This window comes from Thamnophis sirtalis, unplaced genomic scaffold, assembly GCF_051295495.1.
Source record: "Thamnophis sirtalis isolate CommonGarterSnake01/CBP01778 unplaced genomic scaffold, rThaSir2_p1.2 scaffold_9, whole genome shotgun sequence".
In the NCBI taxonomy this organism is placed as follows: Eukaryota; Metazoa; Chordata; class Lepidosauria; order Squamata; family Natricidae; genus Thamnophis; species Thamnophis sirtalis.
In genome coordinates this window covers 7,368,685-7,388,005 of record NW_028261389.1, presented here as the reverse complement: position 1 = coordinate 7,388,005, position 19,321 = coordinate 7,368,685, and the positions used below count along the sequence as shown (strand labels likewise).

The window sequence follows — 19,321 nt, the reverse complement described above, 5'->3', positions numbered from 1 at the left end:
TGTAAAGGAGAAGTAGAAGGAAGGCAGATTAGAACTGTCTCTAGCAAATGCAGGTAGTCCTTGATTTAACAGCCATTCAACCATTTGTTGAATGGCTGTTCGAAGATACAACTGCGCTAAAAATGTCATTTACAACTGGTCCTTGCACTTCCAACTATTGCAATATCCCATATGGTCTGGTGTTAAAAAATTTGGGTCCTTGGCAACTGGCAGGTATTTGCAACAGATGCAGTGTTACACGTGATTCTCATTTGTGTTTTTTCTCAGCTGGCTTCTGAGATGGGGGGAAATTGGATTCATTTAACAACCACGTAATTCCCTTAACAACTTCAGTGATTCACTTAACAATCATAGCAAAAGGTTAGGCGTGCTCAATTAACAACTGACTTGCTTAGCAGTGGAAATGCTGGTTCCAATTATGGTCATAAGTCGAGGACCAGCTGCTGTATGTTATGTTTTTTTTGCATCCTAAGAGGTACTGCCAATTTTAAAACATGTCTGAAAGGCATTGAGGGAATCAAGCAGTGGTGGGATTCAGCCGGTTCGCACCTATCCGGGAGAACCGGTTGTTAACTTTCTAAGCAGTTCGGGGAACCGGTTGTTGGAAGAAATCTCCTTTTGTTTTTTCCCCACTTTGTAGGGCTAATAGCAATAGCAATAGCAGTAGACTTATATACCGCTTCATAGGCCTTTCAGGCCTCTCTAAGCGGTTTACAGAGAGTCAGCATATTGCCCCCAACAATCTGGGTCCTCATTTTACCCACCTCGGAAGGATGGAAGGCTGAGTCAACCCTGAGCCGGTGAGATTTGAACCGCTGACCTGCTGATCTAGCAGTAGCCTGCAGTGCTGCATTTAACCACTGTGCCACCTTGGCTCTTAATCCTGTAAGGAAGGCAGGAAGGAAACATTCTGGTGTTGTTTCTAGCCTGATCTTTATTGCCCTGCTTACAGAAACTGCCTCTCTGCTTAACCCTTATTACATTGTCACAGCTAAGGCGAAGCGCCCATCGACCTGAGTGACGTTGAGTTGGCCATGCCCACATGGTCACCTGACCACCAAGCCACGCCTACCCAGCTGGTCATTAGGGCAGAGAACCGGTTGTTAAATTATTTGAATCTCACCACTGGAATCAAGGATGAGATCCAACCATTCTCTTGTCCTTAAGTAAGGTTTTTCTTCTTCAAACAAGGAAACCCTTTATACTGCATATCAGAAAGGCAAACCCCTCCATTTGTGACACTTTTCACACCTCCAGACTTCATAAACTTAGGTATTTCCAAGGGCTGGAAAGCAATGAACTTTCCATCCGCCTCATCATCAGCTAATTAGCCTTCCTGATTACAGTAATTACTATTGATTTATTCCTGAGTGACTTCTTAAGTAGCCAAATGCAAGTTATGCTTCAAAGTGAAGTCCCATATATGAATATTAATCCAGCCATTTCTGGCGGAGACGCTCACATACACAACATAAAAAGGTTGCACTGGTACGGAGAGTGAGGCCAGGGGGATAAGTTATGGAACAAATGAGACACAACTTATATAATTATAATTTGTATTCAAGATGGTGGAGAAACTCTTATTAGAATCTGGGCGTTCAAGAAATAGCACAGAATTGGGTATGAAACAAAAAAATCCTTTGGAATTAGAAGAACATGGCTTGAGATTTGGGTGGCATGAATATTTGTGGTATGAGAAAGTTGAGGTTAGTGTGGATTTTACAAATCATTATGTTGAGAATAAGGAATAGATACAAATGCAGGTTGTACTCAAAACACTTGTGACTCTCAGCACAAGAAAGTTTTTTTTTTTTTAAAGATAAGAAACAATAGGCAAAGTGAAGCAGTTTAACTTTATCATGGGATATTAAAATTTTGCCCAGGGGAACACAAAAGAGAAGAACTAATGAAGGCGGACAATTTGCTAATGGCTTTCTTATTTACAGGTATTAGAAAGATTTAGAGTGCACAGAAGAGTTTATGGTTTTGAACATTGCAAGTTTGAATTATGTACAAATGATGAACGTTTAATTGCTAGAACATATGAACTTCTGTTTGAAACAGAACACATGAAAGAGTGTATACGTCAGGTTTCCAAATAGCATCTTCCTCTATGAAATAATAGCCCGAGGCAAGAAGTTAGGAGCCAAGGTGGCGCAGTGGTTAAATGCAGCACTGCAAGCTACTGCTAGATCAGCAGTTCAGCGGTTCAAATCCCACCGGCTCAGGGTTGACTCAGCCTTCCATCCTTCCGAGGTGGGTAAAATGAGGACCCAGATTGTTGGGGGCGATATGCTGACTCTCTGTAAACCGCTTAGAGAGGGCTGAAAGCCCTATGAAGCGGTATATAAGTCTACTGCTATTGCTAAAAAAAAAAAAAAAAAGTTCCTCAAAACACCAATTTATTACATGAGCCATGTTGGCACATCTGGGAAAACCCAAATCCGAAAGCTTCCAGGTTTTCCCCACCCAGTTGAAAGTTCAAGGCCTTGCTCCAACACCCACAAGTTCATCAAATAGTCCAATCAGTTAGGATGACGATTCCTCCCATCCACATCCATCCAGGTGCAGAGATAAGGTGACCTTGACTTTCTGAGAAGGAATGTTATTATGGCTACACATCTCCCAAGCTCCGTACCATCCCCCCTCCCAGTTTCCCACAGTAACTATGTTTGAATATGTGGCAAGTATAAGGCCCTATCCTCCCATGGCTTCCAAGCCTGACAGTATAATACCATGAGCTAAAACATTTGATTATAATGCGGATGAACCGATGAGAAAATGTGTGGTTAAAAAAACTGAAAATTACACTGCGTTATAATCTTAAAGAGAAGAGAAGTACCAGTTGGAAATGTGAAACAACAAGAAGGGACATTTTGTCACACTTGGATGTGTAAAAAAAAGCAGGAAATTTTGGAATCAAATGCATACATTGATTCAGAGTATTTTAAAGATTAATATGAATTTGAGATCAGAGTTCTTTCTTTTGGGAGTGATGGACAAACAAAGGGGGGGGAATCATTGGATTTAGTTTTTGTATATTTTAAGTGCAACAAGATGATTTATGCATTATGGAATAGAATATAATGGAATAGAATAGAATAGAATAGAATTCTTTATTGGCCAAGTGTGATTAGACACATAAGGAATTTGTCTTTGTTGCAGATGCTCTCAGTGTATATAAAAAGACAAGATACATTCATCAAGAATCATAAGGTGCAACACTTAATGATAGTCATAGGATACAAATAAGCAATCAGGAAACAATCAATATAAATATAAATCGTAAGGACACAAGCAACAAAGTTATAGTCATGTAGTCATAAGTGGGAGTAGATGGGTGATAGGAATGACGAGAAGACTAATAGTCATAGTAATGCAGCCTTAGTGAATAGTTTGACAGTGGTGAGAGAATTATTTGTTTAGCAGAGTGATGGCATTCGGGGAATAAAACTGTCCTTGTGTCTAGTTGTCTTGAGGGTAGCGTCGTTTTGAGGGTAGGAGTTGAAACAATTTATGTCCAGGATGTGAGGGGTCTGTAGGTGGGATTCAAATTTTCTTACTACCGGTTCTGTGGGTGTGGCTTGGTGGCCGTGGGGAAGGATACTGTAAAATCTCCATTTCCTCCCGATCAGCTGGGACTCGGGAGGCAGAGAATAGATGGTGGTGGGACCAGTCAGAGGTAGAATTTACCAGTTCTCCAAACTACTGAGATTTCCACCACCAATTCTCCAGAGGTGGTCAGAACCTGTTGAATACAACCTCTGGTCTGTAGATATTTTTACGGCCCTCTTTTCGACTCGCGCTGTGTACAGGTCCTCAGTGGAAGGCAGATTGGTAGCCATTGTTTTTTCTGCAGTTCTGATTATCCGTGGAAGTCCGCGTCTGTCTTGTTGGGTTGCAGAGCCAAACCAGAGAGTTATGGAGGTTCAGATGACAGACTCAAAGATGCACCAAGATGGAAAGCTTCAGCAACAGACACAATGGAGGAATGGCTGGTGAAGATGTATAGAGGTGGCTAAATTGACTTCTTGGATGAGAGAAAAGGCAGGATCTACATTTATTGCTGAGGGAAACCCCACATGGACTTTTTGCAACAGAAAAAAAAATGACCTTATGATTTATGTTTTTGATGATTAGACTGGATGGATGACAGGAAGAAGAAAGGCCCGTTGTAACTTTAGATAAAAAGGGTTCATTTATAATTTTATTTTTCATTGCTGTGCAGAAGATCAGAAACCACTTCTTGGTTTTCTTCTCTCTCCCCCACCCCACTTTTTGCACTTCTAGCTTTCTCTTTGATGTCTTCTTCTTTTCTCTTTCTTACTTTTTTTTAGTTTGTATTATAGTCTTTACTTTTTATAAAAAGAGTTAAGAGCTAGGGATGATAGACACAGAGAAAGTAGGGCAAACATGGTGGTAATATCCGTGCTGTCATCATTATCCACAGGTAGAAAGAAACGTCTATATGTTGACTAGAGACACATATCTGTAGAACAACAGATATGTGTCTGTAGTAAAAATCATGAACAATCTGGGCTTTCAATAGTACACATAGGGCTTCTCTGGAGATCCTGCCTTCTACATGTATTCTGCCAAAACGAATAGGCATCATTCTTGCTAGGATCATATACCTGCTTTCCAAAACGCCTGAAGGCAATTTTTTTCTAGTTACAAATCACTCCACAGGAAGACAGAAAGTGATCTTTATTTAGAAAAATCATTGGTAAAGTGGTTAAGACAACATGCTAGGAAACAGGTGACTGGGAGTTCTAGCCCAACCTTAGCCATGAAAGCCAGGTCGGTGACTTTGAGCCAATCGCCAAAAGACTGTGAATTCTAGTCCCGCCTTAATCTGAAAAGCCAGCTGGCTGACTTTGAGCCAATCACCAGGAGACAGGGAGTTCTAGTCCTACCTTAGTCTGGAACACCAGCTGCGTGACTTTGAGCCAATCACCAGGAGACAGGGAGTTCTAGTCCTGCCTTAATCTGAAAAGCCCACTGGATGACTTTGAGCCAATCACCAAGAGATCGTGAGTTCTAGTCCCGCCTTAGTCTGGAAAGCCCACTGGGTGACTTTGAGCCAATCACCAGGAGACAGGGAGTTCTAGTCCCGCCTTAGTCTAGAAAGCCAGCTGGGTGACTTTGAGCCAATCACCAGGAGACCGTGAGTTCTAGTCCTGCCTTAGTCTAGAAAGCCCGCTGGGTGATTTTTGGGACAGTCATTCACTCTCAGCCCAACTTAGCTCACAAGGTAGTTGTTGTGGGGAAAATGGGAGGAGGGAGGTGTGTTGGATATGTTCACCGCCTTGAGTTATTTGTAAAAATAACAAAGGTGGGATACAAATAAGTAAACAAATAATCTGCCCTGAGGATGTTATTATGTTTAAAAATTATTTCAATAGCAAGTCTAGTCACCCATTACAAGAAGGAGATTTTTGATGGGGCACAAGATTAACACAAACAAACGAAAAGTTCATATACCACTTTACTTTTAACTTTCACCCTGCAGAAAATGGTCTTTTCATGTTTATTTATTCATTTATTTATTAACTTTTTTTGTCATGCCCCTCTCACCTAAGTAACTCTCGGTGTAAGGGTGAAATCCAGCAGGTTCTGACAGGTTCTGGAGAACCAGTAGAACCTGCTGGATTTCACCCTTACACCGAGAGTTGTAGAGGAAATTTTGAGTAGTTCGACCAGTCCAGATGAACCAGTAGTGGTTTGGTGGCCTGGGTCGCTGGAATTGGCAGTGACACCAGGATTGCAACCCCACCCCCCCCGAACTGGTTCTCCGAGTGGCGCTGTAGTCGCCGCCATCTTGTTTTTTACTTATGCGCATGGACAGAGCAATTTTTATTGCACTGCACATGTGAGCCCGTGCACATCAAGTGTGCACTTGCACGGGGCCATGAGCCGGTTCATCAGCCACCCCGATAAGTACCATAGGTAGATAGGTAGGTAGAGATAGATAGATAGATATGTAGGTAGGTAGGTAGGTAGGTAGGTAGGTAGGTAGGTAGGTAGGTAGATGTAGATAGTATAGATGTAGATAGGGAGGGAGGTATCATAGATAGATAGGTAGAGATAGATAGATAAATACTGTAGATAGATAGATAGATAGATAGATAGATAGATAGATAGATAGATAGATAGATAGATAGATAGATAGATAGATAGATAGATAGGTAGATAGATACTGTAGATAGATAGATAGATAGATAGATAGATAGATAGATAGATAGATAGATAGATAGATAGATAGATAGATACTGTAGATAGATAGATACTAGAGGGGGGGGGAGAGAGATGTAGATAGGTATGTAGATAGGGAGGTACAGTAGGTAGATAGGTAAGATGATAGATAGATGATGATGATGATGATAGATAGATAGATAGATAGATAGATAGATAGATAGATAGGTAGGTAGGTAGGTAGGTAGGTAGGTAGGTAGGTAGTAGATGTAGATAGTATAGATGTAGATAGGGAGGGAGGTATCATAGATAGATAGGTAGCGATAGATAGATAGATACTGTAGATAGATAGATAGATAGATAGATAGATAGATAGATAGATAGATAGATAGATAGATAGATAGATACTGTAGATAGATAGATAGATAGATAGATAGATAGATACTGTAGATAGATAGATAGATAGATAGATAGATAGATAGATAGATAGATAGATAGATAGATAGATAGATAGATAGATAGATACTGTAGATAGATAGATAGATAGATAGATAGATAGATAGATAGATAGATACTGTAGATAGATAGATAGATAGATAGATAGATAGATAGATAGATAGATAGATAGATAGATAGATAGATAGATAGATACTGTAGATAGATAGATAGATACTAGAGAGGGGGGGAGAGAGATGTAGATTGGTATGTAGATAGGGAGGTACAGTAGGTAGATAGGTAAGATGATAGATAGATGATGATGATGATGATAGATAGATAGATAGATAGATAGATAGATAGATAGATAGATAGATAGATAGATAGATAGATAGATGCATGTAGGTAGGTAGGATCATTTCCCACCAACTTTATATATATTTTGCAGGCACGTGTTTCCCCTGTATGCATATAGAGAATCATGTTGCATTTTACCAGTTGCAAATTGCCCTGCAAAATTGGCAAAATGCAGACTTCCTTGCATTCGTTTATTCTGGTTTTTCATTAGAAAGGTATAATAAATAAATATATATACAAATAATGATGGAAATGATTTATCAACCATCTCTACCATTCCCTGCATCTTGCAATAACGATATACAGTTCTATGAAAAAACACCATCTGTTGTCAATTTTAAATCTACTACCTGTTAGATTTTTTTTTCTGCTCCTAAAATCATTCTACTTCTTCTCCACATTAGTTTGTGATTCTTTTTAAAGCCTGTCTGAATAATCTTTTACTTATTCATGAGAGTTTTTTCCCAGTGCACCCATTTTTGCCCATGTTTTCCTAATATATTTATTCTTGCAAAGGAGTTTCTGTAATGTAATATATTATCGCCTGTTTCCCTAATATCCCATTTTTACACGGAATTATTTTATTTACAAGCTACTGTACATCATAAAAAGAAGATAACTGTCCAGGGAATGTGAATTGAATAGATGTGCATGAAAAAGTGAATTTATCCCACATTTTTTATCTGAGAGGGTGGAAAAAAAACACTCCTCCCCCCCCCACACACAGTTAAAAGATTTTTCTTAACAAAGAAACAGAAAAAAGGCATTAGTTAGTCTCTGGACATCTCTTCGGTGGCTAGAATAAATATGTTTACTGTATTTGCCCAGCTCAACTCTATAATTGATATAGAAACCATTCATGTGAAATTATCCTATTAATGTGAAGACCATAAACACAGAGATACATCTGAAATAATACAGTAGTGAAAACTGCCACCTGTTCCGATTAAATGATGATTGTAAATCCAGATGGATATAAAATGTGTCTGATATCTTTCATCACTATTATCCAAGTGATCAATTGATGCTTTCCACCAAAAAAAAAAAAACCTCACAAAAGCTATTTATTGACGCATGTTAAGCTAGCAGTCTTTTTTATTCTTGACCAGGGAGGCTGAAAACTTTTTACATATGATGGACCGTATTTTAACCGTGTGGCTTTAAATAATAAAAGGCATTGATGTATTTATACAGTCACACCTCCGTGTTATATACAACACACGCAGAATTTTGAGAGCTCTAAACCAGTGAAGCGTTCTGCTGCTTTGCAAGATCTGCAAACATATTCTTATCTGAAAGCTAGCCCAGTACGCATAGGAAAAACCCAGATTCTCATGCCTTGCAAAGCATTTAGCCTGCACACCATCCGTGCACCGACACAAATATGCACGCAAAGAAACCCTAGCACAAATTAAAAAAAAACAATTAGAACTCCCAAAGGCAGGGACTGGTGATACGAAGTACACATCAACTTTGAGAGGAGACAGAAAGAACCGGTTGCTGCATTGAATTAGACAGATAGACCTGTGGATTAAGAGCATGTTTTCCCCTCCCCGGAGAGTTAGAAGTGCAGGTAGCAAACCAAGAAGTGCAGTTAGCAAACCAACCAACCAACCACTAACACAACACACCCTCCATCACAGCCGAAAAAGCTCAAAGTTGAAGCAAAGGAGTTTCGCTCTCCCCAAAAGGATAATTTGGAGAAATCTCAACATCGTGAAAGTGGGATAGGGAAACAATCATTTGGAGCCTTTAAAGCACAAACCCATCAAACGATTTCCTTACCTTCAAGGATATCGAGAGCTGCAAATGCTGTCCGAACCTCTTGCAATTTATTATTCCTAAATCATCAGCCACTGGTGGCGGAGTTGGTGCCAGCCCAATTCAACACAGAATGCCAGAATGATTGCAGGCAACCTTTCCAAGCATGCTCACCAAGGCTGAGATGTCAGGAAACAAGGACCAATAATCCCAACTCTTGCAGTAGGTGTAAAACCAGCTCAGTTGCTACAAGTGCTCGCTATCAAAGTACACATGTTTTCCCACTGCTGATAAGACAGACTGCTCTGTTACTTTTCCCCCCTTTTAAACAGAGATGACAAAACGGCACGCATTTTGAAATATTTGTAAAGGGCTCAACTCAGAAACTCACCCACCCCCAAAGAGCTTAAAAGTTGCATCCCCTGTACTTCTTACTTACTTCTGAGGTTTGTGTAGGATTCTCACGAAAGCTTTCTCACCCAGATATTTCAAGAAAGAGCACATTTACAAACACATAGGATTTGGGGGTGGGTGGGGGCTGTTGCTGTTTTAATACAAGGAGGGGTTTTAAATAGTTGGATTTACATTTCTCCAGGACCAAAATTTAAAATCTCTCCAGGAGGTCAAAACAACCCTAACACTTCGACAAAAGCGTACGCCAAAATTCCCGTCCCGCTGAAAACATTTCAATGTTCAGATCCTCTCATTTTTCTTTCGAAAATTGTAGGAGACCCCCCACCTTCCCTTCCCCCTCCCCTGCAAGAGATGTTTATTCTTGCAGGCAGAGTAATCATAATAATATTATCATCATATTATCATCATCATCATCATCATAGTAACGGTAGTAGGAATAATAACGTTCTTACAAAAAAACCCAATAGGTGCGTATCGCAATCCGCAGAGGACAGTATCAAAGGGGAGGGGTTCCCCCCCTTCTCCTTTTCTGTTTAAAACAAAAAAAGCTATAAAAGAACCCGCACATTTAAGCGTGTTTGACAGCTCTATTATTTCCCGACCCGGTTGCCTTCCCCCAAAAAAGATGCTTTCCTGCGCTCAAAATCTGCTAGAAAAGAGACAAAGGCTACACGCCCCATTGAAAAAGTGCCAGTTTTAAGTACTCTGCTGGCACGCTTCCTCCTGAGCCAGAAGGGCATGCTTCCCTTCTGGTAAGGTTTGTCTCTTTGCAACACCCCCCCCCAGAATATTGGGGACCCTTAACCCCTCATCTATGGAATAACTATATATATATACCTCCCTTCTTCTTTTGTATGTTGATGACCCCCCTCCACCCCTCCAAAGCAGTTCAAGGGGTGCATTATAGTGGAAGGATTTTCTCTATAACCAATTTAAAGTACGATTTGGGGCACAGACTGCTATTGTGGGTTTTTTTTTATTTTTAATTTGCTCTTTCCACCTGCGTAATAATGAAGAGGGTGATATAAGAGCTACGGTGAGCCAGCTTCTCGACATGTGTGTTTGTGTGTGTCTGTGTGTGTGTGCTTGTGTTTCTCATTTAATGACTTCTGGATCGTCCTCCTATACTTTGGGACTGCCTGCAGCTGGGAAAGCAGTGATTCCTAAATGCTGGTTATCTTAAAAAGAAAAGGAAAAAAAAAAGCAAGATCCCTATTATCTAAATATCAAGCCTTCCCTCCAGGAAATGGGGAGGGGGAAATAGGGCGGGAGAAGTGACTCTCCGAGCCACAATGGGGCCTGGAAACGGGAGTTGGGGAAAAGGGTGGGGGGGGGAGGGCGGGAGAGAAGAACCATTAAACCATTAAAAGAGGAATCTACCTACCTTAAACACAGCTCTTCATTTCTCAGGCTAGTCCCGGATTTAGGACAGCCTTCTCCTCTGATGTTTGGAACAAAAGCTGGCATAGAAGTGTGCTCAAACATCAATGCCACAGTAGCTAGCGAGACACTAATGGCTATTCTCTCTCTCTCTCCTTCTCTCTCTCTCTCTCCCTCTCTCTCTCTCTCTCTCTCTCTCTCTCACACACACACACACACACACACACACTGAGTGGAAGCCAAGCCCTCCCCCCCTTCTTCCCATCCCTTCCTTTCCCCTCCCCCCCCTTGCAGGTTCAAGGAACAGAAATGATCCTCTCTGACAAGTTAGCTGTCTGGACAGATTTCACATTAATGCACGATCATACCTATGGGGCTCTGCTTTGCATTCCCTCTTCTTCTGATTTGGTATTACCTGGTGTGTTTTGTTTTGTTTTTCTACTTGACATGGGGAGAGAGAGGGGATAAATTTAGCATCAAGAGTAAGAGAGAGAGAGAGAGAGAGAGAGAGCGAATGAGAGAGAGAGAGAGAGAGAGTACTAGTGAGAAAGAGAACGAGAGAGAGAACAAGAGAGAGAGAGGGAGAAGATACATGGTAGAGAGATGGAGGATGGATAGATAGATGGATGGATGGATGAATGAGGGGAGAGAGACGGAGGGGGTGGAAGATAGAGGCATGATAGGTAGGTAGATAGGTAGGTAGGTAGGTAGGTAGGTAGGTAGGTAGGTAGATAGATAGATAGATAGACGATAGATAGATAGATAGATAGATAGATAGATAGATGATAGGTAGGTAGGTAGGTAGGTAGGTAGGTAGGTAGGTAGGTAGGTAGATAGATAGATAGATAGATAGATAGATAGATAGATAGATAGATAGATAGATAGATAGATGTTAGATAGATAGACAGACAGACAGGGGACAGAGAGAGGGAGGGAGATAGAGGCATGGTAGAGAGATAGAGGAGAGATAGATATAAAGATAGATAGACAGACAGACCGACAGATGGATGGATGGAGGGGGAGAGAGAGGGGAGAGAGAGAGGGAGGGGGAGGGACAGAGAAAGATAGAGGCATGGAGCAGAGAGAGATGGAGGGAGGGAGGAAGGGGAAGAGAGAGGGGGGAGGGAGAGAGACAGAGATAGAGGCATGGGGGAGAGAGAGAAATGGAGGGAGGGAGGGGGAGGGAGGGAGAAGACAGAGGCATGATAGAAAGAGAGAGAGGGAGAGTGCATTTTTCTTTGATCCTTGGCAGAAATCTCATTTACATAAACCAACAAACCGCCAGCGAATCCAGGGGTGTTTTTCATGATTTCAGGCGGATTGCACTTCTGCAATCTCTCCCAGCCTGGAGGACTGTTGTCTGAGACGAGGGACCAGCTAGCACGAGCCTCTCGCTTGCCCTGAACTATTCAAGGCTGAATGGTTTGATGTGACCTGCGCTGGCCGGGTTGGAGGAAGCGGAGGGAGGGAGGGAGGGAGGCTTTTGTGCGAGAGCTTTGCGGGTGTTCCTTCTTTGTCATCCCTAAGGGACGCATCCACAGTTTCAGCCTCTAATGAGCCCCCGCTCTGAATTCCATCTGCAAGGCCTGGCTCTGTGTGTGATCCACCTCAAGAGGCCCAGAGGGAGAAATTGACTCTAAATTTAGGGCCGCTCAATTTACTTTCTTTTTTGGACTTCCAGAAAGACTTTTCAGGACCCTTCCCCATTTTGGGAAAACTGGATAGAAGCAGATTTGCGTAACTCAATCTGATCGACTTGATGGGGACCCCATGGAATTCAAAGTGTCAGGCCTGCAGCCATCTTTTCTTTTGGATCTTTGGCACACTTCCTATTATTCTACTATGCATTTTCTATTGTGGGAAAATGGAAGGGGGGATGGTAAGGAGTGAGAAGCTATGTAGCCATAACAAAATTCTTTCTAGAAAGCCAAGGTCATCCTTTGCCTTTGCACCTCTGCACCTGACTGGAACTGAATGGGTGTACAACCTCAGATTAGTTTATTTTATTATTTTATTATTAAATTTATAATTTTATAATAATTTTATAATTTTATAATTTTATTATAATTTTATAATTTTATTATAATTTTATTATAATTTTATAATTTTATAATTTTATAATTTTATAATTTTATAATTTTATAATTTTATAATTTTATAATTTTATAATTTTATAATTTTATAATTTTATAATTTTATAATTTTATAATTTTATAATTTTATAATTTTATAATTTTATAATTTTATAATTTTATAATTTTATAATTTTATAATTTTATAATTTTATAATTTTATAATTTTATAATTTTATAATTTTATAATTTTATAATTTTATAATTTTATAATTTTATAATTTTATAATTTTATAATTTTATAATTTTATAATTTTATAATTTTATAATTTTATAATTTTATAATTTTATAATTTTATAATTTTATAATTTTATAATTTTATAATTTTATAATTTTATAATTTTATAATTTTATTATTTTATTATTTTATAATTTTATAATTTTATAATTTTATAATTTTATAATTTTATAATTTTATAATTTTATAATTTTATAATTTTATAATTTTATAATTTTATAATTTTATAATTTTATAATTTTATAATTTTATAATTTTATAATTTTATAATTTTATAATTTTATAATTTTATAATTTTATAATTTTATAATTTTATAATTTTATAATTTTATAATTTTATAATTTTATAATTTTATAATTTTATAATTTTATAATTTTATAATTTTATAATTTTATAATTTTATAATTTTATAATTTTATAATTTTATAATTTTATAATTATTTTATTATTTTATTTTATTATTTATTTTATTATTTTATTATTTTATTATTTTTAATTATTTTACAATTGTACAATTTTTACAATTTTATATATAATTTAATAATTTATTTTATTTCAGTGGCTAAGACACTGAGCTTTTCGATCGGAAAGGTCAGCAGTTCAGCAGTTCGAATCCCTAGCGCCGCATAGCGGAGTGAGCTCCTGTTACTTGTCCCAGCTTCTGCCAACCTAGCAGTTCAAAAGCACATTAAAAATGCAAGTAGAAAAATAGGGAACAACTTTGGTGGGAAGATAACAGCGTTCCGTGCGCCTTCGGCATTTCATCATGCTGGTCGCATGATCACAGAGACGTCTTTGGTCATTGCTGGCCCAATGTCACCCAGACAGCTTTCATGGCTAAGGTGAAACTAGAACTCACTGCCTCCTGGTGATTGATCCAAACTCACCCAGCCAACCTTTCATGCCTTAGGTGGGACTAGAACTCACTGCCTCCTGGTGACTGACCCAAAGTCACCCAGTCACCTTTCATGGCTAAGGGAAAAACTAGAACTCACTATCTCCTGGTGATTGATCCAAAGTCACCCAGCCATCTTTCGTGCCTAAGGTAGGACTAGTACTCATAACAAATAAATAAATATAAATAAATTAAGATCAGTTTGCTTAAAAACTGAGGGATTCTACAGTGTCAACAGATTGTTCTAAAAAAAAGGAATCTGCAAAGGGTCCAAAATCCCTGTGGGGCTCTCTGCTGTGGGGACCCTGTCGCGCATGTGTAGGAGTGGGGTGCATGCAGGAGATACGAACGTACATGTGCAGGGCTGCTCACATTGCATTTTGGGAGTTCGCATGCATGCACGCACCTCCTCCCCCATACCCGATTTTGGGCCCCGAAGGCATGCACCAATCTGAAAACCAAACTGGGGCGTGGGGGGCACCACGCAAGCCTTCCCATGCCCCTTTTTGGGTCTGAACCTATCCTGAAGCCAAAATTGAGCGCGCGGGGGGGCGCATGTGCAGGGGGGGAATGCGTGGATGTGGGGGGGGGGCAGGACACATGTGGGGAGGACTTGCATTTTGGGGTTCGGTGCTCTTGGCACTAACAAGGTAAGTCATTACTGCCCCATACCATTCTGGACAAATGATGTCCCGTCTCTACTTGAACCCCCCCCCCCCCCCGTTTCAAGCCCCTAGAGGTAAGTTTAATTCCACTGTTTAATTGTTCTCAACCCTCAGGAAATTTTTCCTTGGTTGGATTTACTTACTTAGGATTCTCCATTCATTTTTTCCTAAAGAAGAAGGAAATATATTTATTTTTGGCTTTGTGATGGACTTCATCTCGTATCTCAGCGCCATACATCGACCCTAGAGGAGATCGAAGCCTATCGGGGACCCCAGGAAGCTTCTTCCTGAAGCAGATGGTCTGCTGGAGGACTTAACTCAGGCACTATCTTGATCCCCAGTAATCACTGAAGTGGAAACTGAGAGTGGACCAGAAGACCTTAACCTCATCTTCCCCTTGCAGACCCCTGCCCTGTTTGCCATTTAACTCTGATCCCAGTCCTGCCAATTATCTGACTTTTCTCCTAGGGAATAAGTCACGAAGCCAGACAGCTCAATGACACCCTGGGGCTACCCTCAGATAATGTCAAAATAAGGGAGATAACCAAGGGAGAACATCTGTTTGCAAACCGTAATGCTCACGAGAAGTGCGGAAAAGCATGGCCTTGCCTCATTCTCCTTTTATGAAGAGGTGCTCTCTGATGGGTTACGTCCTGCTCACAAGAAGTCAATTTGGGGGGTGGGGGTGGGTGGAGGGGAGGGAGTATCTTGCTCTTCTTGGGCTTTTGATGGCTCTCTTAAGTGTGGACTCTTTGTGCCTATTGAGGAAGTCCCAGCGTTGTATCTCCTTGTAGGAGGGCAACTTGTGACCGAGACCAGCACAACTATGAAGCTTGGGATAGTTGTCCTTTTATTAGATTGCAAAAGAGGTTTCAGTTCCCTTGAGGCTGACGATGGGGAGGAAGGAAGAAGATGGAGGAAACAGTCTGACTAGGTCCTCTGTGGTTGCATTAATATCAGGAGAGGGGAAGGGGAGGGGATGACAAGATGAACAGAAGACAAGACAAGACAGAATATAGTAGGAAAGAGGAGAGAAGGAGAAGAGAAGATATAGTAGGAGAGGACAGGACAGGACAGGAGAGAAGGGAAGGGAAGGGAAGAGAAGAGAAGATATAGTAGGGGAGGAGAGGAGAAGATATAGTAGGACAGAAGAGAAGAAGAGAGGAGAGGAGAGAAGAGAAGGGAAGGTATAGTAGGGAAGGGGAAGAGAGGAGAAGATATAGTAGGACAAAAGAGAAGAGAAAAGAGAAGGGAAGGGAAGATATAGTAGGGGAAAGGAAGAGAGGAGAAGATATAAGGACAGAAGAGAAGAGAAGAAGAGAAGAAGAGAAGAGAAAGGAAGGGAAGATATAGTAGGGAAGGGGAGGAAAGGAGAAGATATAGTAGGACAGAAGAGAAGAATAGAGGAGAGGAGAGAAGAGAAGGGAAGGTATAGTAGGGGAGGGGAAGAGAGGAGACGATATAGTAGGACAGAAGAGCAGAGCAGAGCAGAGAAGAGAAGGGAAGAGAAGAGAAGAGAAGAGAAAGGAAGAGAAGATATAGTAGGGAAGGGGAGGAAAGGAGAAGATATAGTAGGACAGAAGAGAAGAAGAGAGGAGAGGAGAGAAGAGAAGGGAAGGTATAGTAGGGGAGGGGAAGAGAGGAGAAGATATACTAGGACAAAAGAGAAGAGCAGAGAAGAGCAGAGAAGAGAAAAGAGAAGGGAAGGGAAGATATAGTAGAGGAGAGGAAGAGAGGAGAAGATATAAGGACAGAAGAGAAGAGAAGAGAAGAGAAAGGAAGGGAAGATATAGTAGGGGAGGGGAAGAGAGGAAACGATATAGTAGGACAGAAGAGAAGAGCAGAGAATAGAAGAGAAAGGAAGGGAAGGGAAGATATAGTAGGGGAGGGGAGGAGAAGAGAAGATATAATAGGGGAGAAGAAGAGATGAGATGAGGAGAGAAGAGGAGAAATCTTATTAGGATTTAATTCGGCAAAAGCAGATGTCTCTTGTAAATTTAATGCCCACTCCTGCATTTGATCTGCCCCTGAGCTATGCCTTAATTTTGAGCTATACTTAATAAAATGGGCATACATTTATAAGAGCTCTTAGAATGTTATATCGGCCTTGAGGCCTAATATGGGTGAATTCATCTATTCATATTTCAGTGTATTCATTCCTAAAAATCCATTCCATCTCTTTTGGCCTAGATTTGCAAGATTAAAAAAAAAAATCCAAGCTAAAATTCTGTTTGGGATTTGATTCAATGATTAAAAGATTATATATAGTAAAATCTATAAAGAACCTTTAATATGACTGTGCAGAACAATGCAGAAACCTCTAATTTCCCAAAAGGTATATTTTATAACCCGTTAAGTCAAGTAGAATTTTGAATACTGCTAAAATATAAAGCTATACTACTATTCTGATGTTAATCATAAATAGAGTTGGAAAAATAAACCTCACAAATTGTTCTTTCACAAATTGTCCCAATCTCATTCCAGAAAAAAACCAGAAACATCAATCTTTAGATTTTTTCCAATATCTGTTTTTCCCGATTGTATCCAATTTCTTGCAGGGATGTTGGCTTTTTCACAAAACCGGATGAAATTTGCCAACCGTGCCTCTGCGGAACGAACAGATCCTACCCAACTCAAATAGTGCATGTATGTTAGACATCTTTGAACTCCTAGTTTTCAAAACAACAACAGATATGTACATATTTTTCTTAGGAATAGCATAAATCACTTTTTCTCAGTGCTGTTGTAACTTCAAATGCTCACTAAATGGATGGTTGTATGTCAAGGACTACCAATATCTCAAGGACATTATTACAGATCATTACAAACCTCCAGTCTTGGGATCTTCTGGCAGATCCACATATAATCATGTTTGTCCCAAAGGTGTTTTCTGAAGAGGCAACTGGATTTTCTTTTTTTCCCCTTGAAAATGCTTCGCTTCTCAGCTTCCTCAATTCTGATTGAACTAAAGAACTGAAGAAGCTTCTTGGATGAGAAGTGAAATATCTTCAAAGAAAAAACAAAAAAGTCCAGTTGCCTCTTCAGAAAAAAAACTTTAGGGACAGCCATGACCTGGAGGACTGAGAATCACTATAGACTTAATCAAGTTTGATTCTGCCTATATTTTATTTATATTTTGCCCACACCAGCTAGGTGCTCCCCCTTGCTTGGGTATTAAGAGATGATATATGATATGATAATGTATATTCAAAGGGACATGGTGGCTCAGGGGCTAAGAAGCTGAGCTTGTCGATCAGAAAGGTCGGCAGGTCGGCGGTTCGAATCCCTAGCGCTGCGTAATGGAGTGAGCTCCTGTTACTTGTCCCAGCTTCTGCCAACCTAGCAGTTCGAAAGTAGGTAAAAATGCAAGCAGAAAAATAGGAACCACCTTTGGTGGGAAGGGAACAGCGTTCCGTGCGCCTTCGGTGTTTAGTCATGCCGGCCACATGACCATGGAGACGTCTTTGGACAGCGCTGGCTCTTCAGAAACGGAGATGAGCACTGTCCCCTAGAGTCAGGAACGACTAGCACATATGTGCGGGGGGAACCTTTACCTTCATGTATATTCAAGTCAGATTTTTATGGAGATCACAAGCTTAAACGCTGTGCTCAAATCTTAGAATGAAAACATGCTGAAAACACGACTGATTCAGCTCATTAGCTTATCAGTCAAAATACTCTCCGCTGATATTAGTAATCATTTCCCAAGATCTGTGCAAGGGGGACTGTTGGCTGCAATCCATTTAATCCAGAATACACAATTCATGAACACAGGCATCCATCAAATATTGTAGGGACAGCCCTCAGAGATTGCAATTTTAAATGTTATCGAATAAAATAGAAAGGAAAACACACACACACATACACCGATTCGATACCTGATTACCCTGCGATTTAATTAATTGGATGCAGTGGTGGGTTCCGGATCCCATTCTAACTGGTACGGTTGGAACGGGCCTGGCGTCACCCACATGGATGCGCATCAGGGGTGGGTTTCGACCGGTTCGCACCGGTCCCTGCGATCCGATTGTAAGTAAGTAACTTCCGGGAACGGCGAAGCCCCTCCCCCCCCACGCCCGCGCGCGCCAGCACACCCGCGCCCGCTCCTTACCCGGTTTTTACGAATTATGCGCTTCTACGCATGCGCAGAACGCATACAGCGCCTGCGCGATCCTCCAGGAGCAGCTGGAGCATCGCGCAGATGCTAGTACGCATGCACGCAGCGCGTGCATGCGCGAGGATGCCATGTGCGTGCGCGAGGACGCCACCAGCCTCGTTCCAACCGAACCGGTTGGAACGGGGCGAGAAACCCACCCCTGATGCGCGTGGTGCGCGCATGCATCATATCTGCCTTAGACGCCTCCGCGATGCTCCAGCTGCTTGTTGGAGCATCGCGCAGGCACCGTAGTGCCATGCGAGTGCGCGGAAGCGCCAAAGGGTTAAAGGACAGGTAAGGAGCTCGGGCGGGCGGGTGAGTCCTCTGGTACCGGGGCGTACCGCCTGCAACCCACCATTGATTGGATGTAATATTAATTGAAACAGAATGAAACCAATATAGACCAGTGGCTTCTTGTGTGAAATATATTCCCGGAATCAGCTTATGGGACCATTGTTTTTCTCTTACGACAAATTTGCTGGCCGCCCAGAGCACTAATAGGAGTGGTAGACACTTAAAAAGAACCAACTTCCTCTTTACAAAACATCACTGTGAAATCCACCCACTTCGAGTTAATTTCTTGCTGACCTCACGGTGATTAATGCAAATTAAATTTCACGCTAATTGGCCCTGAGCAGCTTTGCATGCAAACCCAAAATTGGTTTATTTTTCGCTAACAGTGTTAAAAAGA

At 40.8% G+C, this 19,321-nt stretch overlaps 1 protein-coding gene across 15 annotated transcripts in view; it reads right to left on the bottom strand.

The window, feature by feature from the left end:
* The window catches only part of CELF2 (CUGBP Elav-like family member 2), a 669,316-nt gene that overhangs the window by 438,268 nt on the left and 211,727 nt on the right, over nt 1–19,321 (bottom strand). For 14 of the 15 annotated variants that reach the window (XM_087722718.1, XM_087722722.1, XM_087722721.1 and 11 more), the window contains exon 1: nt 10,547–10,662. The exons of the other annotated variant lie outside the window; for it this stretch is intronic. In XM_087722718.1, the coding sequence (XP_087578844.1) occupies nt 10,547–10,647 (101 nt within the window). In that variant the 5' untranslated portion in view covers nt 10,648–10,662. Of the gene's footprint in view, nt 1–10,546; nt 10,663–19,321 lie in introns of those variants that run through there. 15 annotated transcript variants of the gene reach the window in all.